Source organism: Elephantulus edwardii, unplaced genomic scaffold (assembly GCF_000299155.1).
Source record: "Elephantulus edwardii isolate Elephantulus edwardi_28Jun2011 unplaced genomic scaffold, EleEdw1.0 scaffold00168, whole genome shotgun sequence".
In the NCBI taxonomy this organism is placed as follows: Eukaryota; Metazoa; Chordata; class Mammalia; order Macroscelidea; family Macroscelididae; genus Elephantulus; species Elephantulus edwardii.
This window is the reverse complement of record NW_006399918.1, coordinates 4,070,105-4,076,068: the sequence shown is the minus strand read 5'-3', so window position 1 is coordinate 4,076,068 and position 5,964 is coordinate 4,070,105. Positions and strand designations below refer to the sequence as shown.

The window sequence follows — 5,964 nt, the reverse complement described above, 5'->3', positions numbered from 1 at the left end:
CATCTTACGTGTATCCACAATCAACCGTCTTGGTACCAGCCATCAAGAAATCAGGAGACATATTGCATTAGGAACGTCTATAGTTAGGGACCTCTCCATATTTTTGAGGAATAATAATGTTAGTTTGAGAACTACAGTGCATCTGATTCAGAGCATGGTCTTTGTGATCATTTGCTGTGTATCTGAGAGCTTCACAATGAATAAGAATTACAGAAGAATTACTCCCTTTGAGCTGGGCATTGGAAAAGATTACTGAACATCGCATGGACTGCCAAAAGAACAAACACATATGTCTTGGAGAAAGTGCAGCCAGAGTGCTCTGGAGGCAAAAATGATAAAGCTTTGCCTCACATACTTTGGAGATATTCCTTGGTTAGGGACATGAGGCCCAGAAAGGCAGATAGTCAACAAGGGGAAGGAAACTCAACCTGTTGGATTGATGCAGTGACTGCCAAAGTGAGCTCTAGTGTATGAGGATGGCACAGAATAAGACACAGTTCAGATCTTGTTCATAGGGTCATTCTACTCAATGATATCTAACAATAACAAACTCGTTAGCTATAGTTTTTTCTTTCAATTCTTTCTACCGTCTTTGGCATTTTGGTCAGTATTTGTTGAAGTTCCTCTTAATTGTTATATTTCTTTTAGTTCCCTGTCTCTGGAGTATTGCTTTCTTAATGTCTTCCATTGTTTCTTCCATCATTTACACCTTTTTTCTATATCTGTTCAAATAACTCTGCATCCATATATTTCTTCTGGTTCTCTGCCTCTAGAGTATTCTCTTTATTTCTGGATTCTGCTGTCTCTTCCATCATTTGTACCTTCTTCCATAGCTGCTTAAATGCTTCCTATCAATATGTATTTTTTGCCTTCCTGACTCCAAGATATCTGGGTCTGCAATATGGTCTGCTTTTTTTAAAAGATGGCTTAATTTTTTCACGGTGTTTAAGCAAAACTGCTGCTTTCTAAACATTATGTAAAGCTTTTTTATTTTATTTTTTTTTTAAATATCGGGCCTTTTTATTGTGCTTGCCTAAGTTTATTATAGTACTTACCTTTATGATGTTATCAATTTTTAATTAATTGATAACATAATAAAAATTGTCAGCTTAAAATGTTCAATCTATGGGGTGGATCACTCAATCTACTGGAAGTTCTGCCACACTCTACTGGAAAGTTTGCCTTTCCTAAAGTCCTTCATGTTCTCTCTGGTCTGTAATGTAGCCCTTCAGGAATCTCACCTTATTGTAGTCCCCTTTCCAAACTCTATTGTCTCCTTTATCTGCAGATTGACTGAATTGTGTGAGACCAGGTTCTCCACTTAAACAGTTTCTGTCCAGGGAGTTTTGAAGGCAGCTATTTCTCTAGCACCTCAGTATGCTAGCTGAGAAAAGTAGTCTCTCCCCTACTTGTAGCTCCCTGTCCCATACTCTATTGTCCTATTTGGTTTTTTTGATGGCCCTGTGACAACGGGGATCCCCTAATGGAGGAGCCTTTCTCCAGATGAGTTTCACTTCCTTCTCCTTGATTTTTTTTTTAAATATTATGCGTTTGAAAGGATACATTTTTTTTAAGAAAAGTAGAGACTTCTTTGGAAAGAGTTGTTAATTTACCTTTAAATTGAGAATTTTGAAGGTTTCTGTTCCTGTTATTGCAAAAAAAATTAGTAGTGATATTTTTAATTCCTTTTGCTGAAGCCCAATGAGGAACCTAAATGAAATGAAGAATGTTTGGATATTGTTCCTTGCAATTGGGATATTCAGGAGACTTGAGAGGACTTGCCACATTCATACTACCCAGTCTTTTTGAATTGATAGGGACAGAGGATTCAAGAGTACTTATGATAAACTGGGCCTCCATAAAAAAATAATAATCTTATATATGGTATAGTGGCAAGAAGCTGCTTTGCAATCTCAAAGGCACACAGCTCAAGGCCAAGAGCTGATCTGTGGGAGAAGGATGGACAATCTCTTTTCTCCAGAGCTTCAGCTATGGGTCAGTTCGAACTTGACAGTGCACAGCAACAATATGTAGTTATCTTGGGTTATTTCCAAAAGAGACATCTCAAGAGCCAAAAAAGCTTTCAAGAACAACAAATTATGTATTGACAGTAGACATTAGAACTAGTGTCTATTGGTCTTGGAAGAAGTTGGAGTGGATCACCAAGAATAAATAATTTTTTTTATTTAGATGCCATTAGGATGACTAAGATATAAACTTGAGATGAGAGAAAGACTAAAGATGTGAGATAGACAAGCATCATGGAGGACATGAAACCATATTAAAAAGTTTAAATTATATCCTGTTGTATTTGGAAAACTGGAAAGACCTGGTGGTACATTGGTTAAGCACTTGGCTACAAATAAAAAAGTCAGTGATTCAAACTTACCATCTATTCCTGCAGAGAAGCATGTGGCAATCTGCTTTTATAAAAATTGAAAACTTGGAAACTTTATAAGGCAATTCTACTCTGTCTTTTGTAGTTAGTATGGGTAAAAATCAACTCAATGTCAATAATTCATAAACTATCATGGAAAATAAGCAGGGGATTTTCAAGGGAAAAAAGTTAAAATACTGCAGCCTGATTTACAAGTCATGATGATAATTTTTCAAAATAATTTACAATTGGATGACACAACTTTATTGGAATATAAACTCCAAGGAGGAACACCCTCTGGTTTTCTCAATATTACCTTTTCAGGATCTGCTTGCTATACAGTAATGTGTCCTTTTTCATAAGGGAATTCTGAAATACTGTTTTTACCTATTGAGGATAAACTTGGGAATAATCTATTCAATATTTTTAGTCTTGAGTTATGTCAATCCTTGTGTCAAGACTGGTTTTGTGTAAGGTACACAGATGTTAATAGATATTAAATGTGTGAGATCTTCTGTAAGAATTTTATAAGAGGGTAGCTGATACTTCCTTGAAGGTGCTGATGGAATAGACATGAATACCAGTGGGATAACTTTTGATCATATAATAAGATCAGAGATTGAAAGTTTTGATCATTGGGCTTTTTTTAAAAAATTATTTAATCTTTCTATTTTGCCAGATGACTGGGTGTGAGTTAGGCAATGCAAATATTGCTGAATAGGCAGAATATGATGTAGTTTCTGTTAAGTGGTCTCTGGATTTTTCATAGGACACATTCCAGGGAGGAAATTTTTGTTCTTCACAATATTTTTACCATTGTGACAGCAAATACCTTGTTTGTTGTCTCCTTAGCTTACCCTCAGAACTGATTTTGATTGGTTTGTATTTAGAAACCCAAATTTAAAGATTTGTATTGTAATTCTATATAAATTTTAAATTATTAAAGTTATTATTTTAAATTTTTTTAAGAGTTAGTACTGCTTCAACAGAATGTAGAAAATATTAGACAATATCATTGTCAATTAAAATCATACTGAAGACTATTTTAAAATGACTGCCACAGTTATATGGACAAAGAATTGCCAGAAATTCAAGCTGGAATCAAAAGAGGCTATGACACAAAGTATATTATTGCTGATACTAATCAGATAGATTTTGACTAAAACCAAAGAATACCAGAAAGATGTTTACTTGTATTTTATCGACAATACAAAGGCATTTGACTGTCTGGATCATAACAAATTATGGTCAACATTGAGAAGAATGAGAATCTCAGATCACTTACTTGTGCTCATGGTCTATATTTAGACCAAGATGCAGTTGTCTGAACAGACCAAAGGAACATTGTGTGGTTTAAATCAGGAAAATTATCCATCAGGATTGTATCTTTTCTCCACACCTATTCAATCTGTGTGTTGAGCAAACAATTACAGGAACTAGACTGTATGAAGAAGAATGTTTGTAGGACCAGGATTTGAGGAAGCTCATCAACAACCTGTGTTTTGAGATGACACAAACTTGCTTGCAGAAAGTGAAGAAGATTTTAAGTAAGATCAAAGAGTACAACCTTCAATATAGATTATTTCTCAATATCAAAACAGCAAACATCTTTGCTAACTTAAAAGTTTGAATACACCAGTTTGAATACACTTTACCGCTGAAAGGGCACAATCTCTCCTTTACAGCCTCAGAAACCCGATTCAATGGTGATGGTGTTATTGTTAAATGCTATCGAGTTGTAGGCGACTTATAGCGACCCTATGAACTTTCTTCATTTATCCAAGTTCATAGAATTTCCAGAGGCAAGGTTTTTTGGAAGCGGATGCCACTCCTGCTTCCAAGCTTAGTTGAGGAACTCCATCAAACACTGCCTGTCATGAGTGACCAATATCGCTTTTGGCACATAAGGGTCACAGTGTTCAGCATCACAACCACCACGAATTATCTCAGTACAGCAAATCAACAGAGCAGTGCTATACCACCTAGAAGAATGTTTGACCAAAAACAATTAAAAACAGGCCTGAAGGACACATTAATTCTGACTTGACAGCAGTGTGTCAGAAAGAGAAAGAAAGTGAGCCATCAAACTGACAGATGGATGATGTTTCCATACTTTAGAACATTCTTTTTCTGTGTAGTAAAACACCAGTATCACCTAAATAGATAGAAGGCAAAGCATTTGGGACTATGAAAAACACCAAACAATTGGAGATGACATACTACAATATTTATTACACAGACATATAGATAAGAAATTAAAATAAGACAGATAAGGAAGCTGGCCTCCAATTATCTTAAGCAGATGCCATATATTGATCATTTCATTTTCAAGTATCATGTTGGTTCAAGACTTCAGTTCCACAGCTGAGGCTTGATGACGACATAGCCTTTCATCTCATAGTTCAGAGCCTTCCAGTCCAAGATGTTAGGGTTGAAAACAGAGCCTTGATATACAGCCAAGATTTCCTCTGCACACAGCAAGGAATCCCACATGTACAAATCCCCAAACTCTCCCATGAAGGATTCAGTGATTTCAAAGCCACCCCCATAATTGTCCTGCTCTTGCCCCAGGACAATCTTGGGGTGAGGCTTTACGGAGTATCCTTGCTGCACACCTTTTCTCACTGAAGGTTTCCCATTGACCCAGAACTCGGCAATGCCTGTAGAAGACTCCCACTTGGCACAGTAATGCACTGGGACAGAGAAGTCTTCAAGAACTTTAAAGGTGGCTCTGACATTTCCAATATACAGGCCAAATAGTTGAGCACCTTCTTTATAAACTAGTAGCTCATTGTTCCCACCCTGAGTGTTGTAGGAGAAGAGGGTGTAGGGTCGGGAGAGGTCACTGTAAGCTCGAAAACACAAGGTAAAGTTCTGCAAAGGTTTCTCCGATTGTGGAATCAAGTCCACATAGTCAGTATAGGATTCTCTGGGGAACACAAACACCTTCCCATCAAGGTCTGTAAGAGAAAAAAGACAATGTAATTCAGAGAAATAAGAAGAATCACAGATTGATCCCTCTTTTGGCATCCCATGCTCTTTGACCAACCCCAGGCCTCCTTACTTGTCTGAACAAAAGCTTCCGTGAGAGTAATGAGGACAGAGAGGCAAAACAACAGCTTGTCCATATCCTTAGTATGGGACTGCTACAGCAGCAGCAGCAGGAGCAGCAGCAGCAATGATTATGATGAGGGTAGCAGCTGGCACAGTGCTTATGTCCGTTCAGCTACTTCCTCAGGTTTTCCAAAGTTTATATGCACAGTTGGGTGAGGGTGGGGCATGGAGAGCACCAGTAATACATGAGTGATTTTTTTTTAAATGCCTGCCCCACTGGTGACAGTAATCACAGCAGCCAAGGTGAAAAATGGGTAAGGTCATGGGCTGGGAAATCAATGAAAGTTATTTATTAAATGACTACATTGCTTGCTGAAACTGAAGAGGACCTGAAGCGCCTGCTGCAGAGGGTCAAGGACTGCAGCCTACAATATGGATTGAGCTTTTACATCAAGAATTAAAAGATTGCCACCACTGAGCTTATTGAAAACATCATGATGGGTGGTGAAGAGATTGAGATTTTACACAGCTTT

At 37.4% G+C, this 5,964-nt stretch overlaps 1 protein-coding gene across 1 annotated transcript; it reads right to left on the bottom strand.

The window, feature by feature from the left end:
- Nucleotides 1–4,729: 4,729 nt before the first annotated feature.
- APCS (amyloid P component, serum) lies at nt 4,730–5,505 on the bottom strand. The gene is made up of 2 exons (XM_006895445.1): nt 5,442–5,505; nt 4,730–5,337 (listed from the first exon to the last, which is right to left on the bottom strand). Exons 1-2 carry the CDS (start codon nt 5,503–5,505, stop codon nt 4,730–4,732), a joined length of 672 nt encoding a protein of 223 aa, XP_006895507.1.
- Nucleotides 5,506–5,964: the final 459 nt, after the last annotated feature.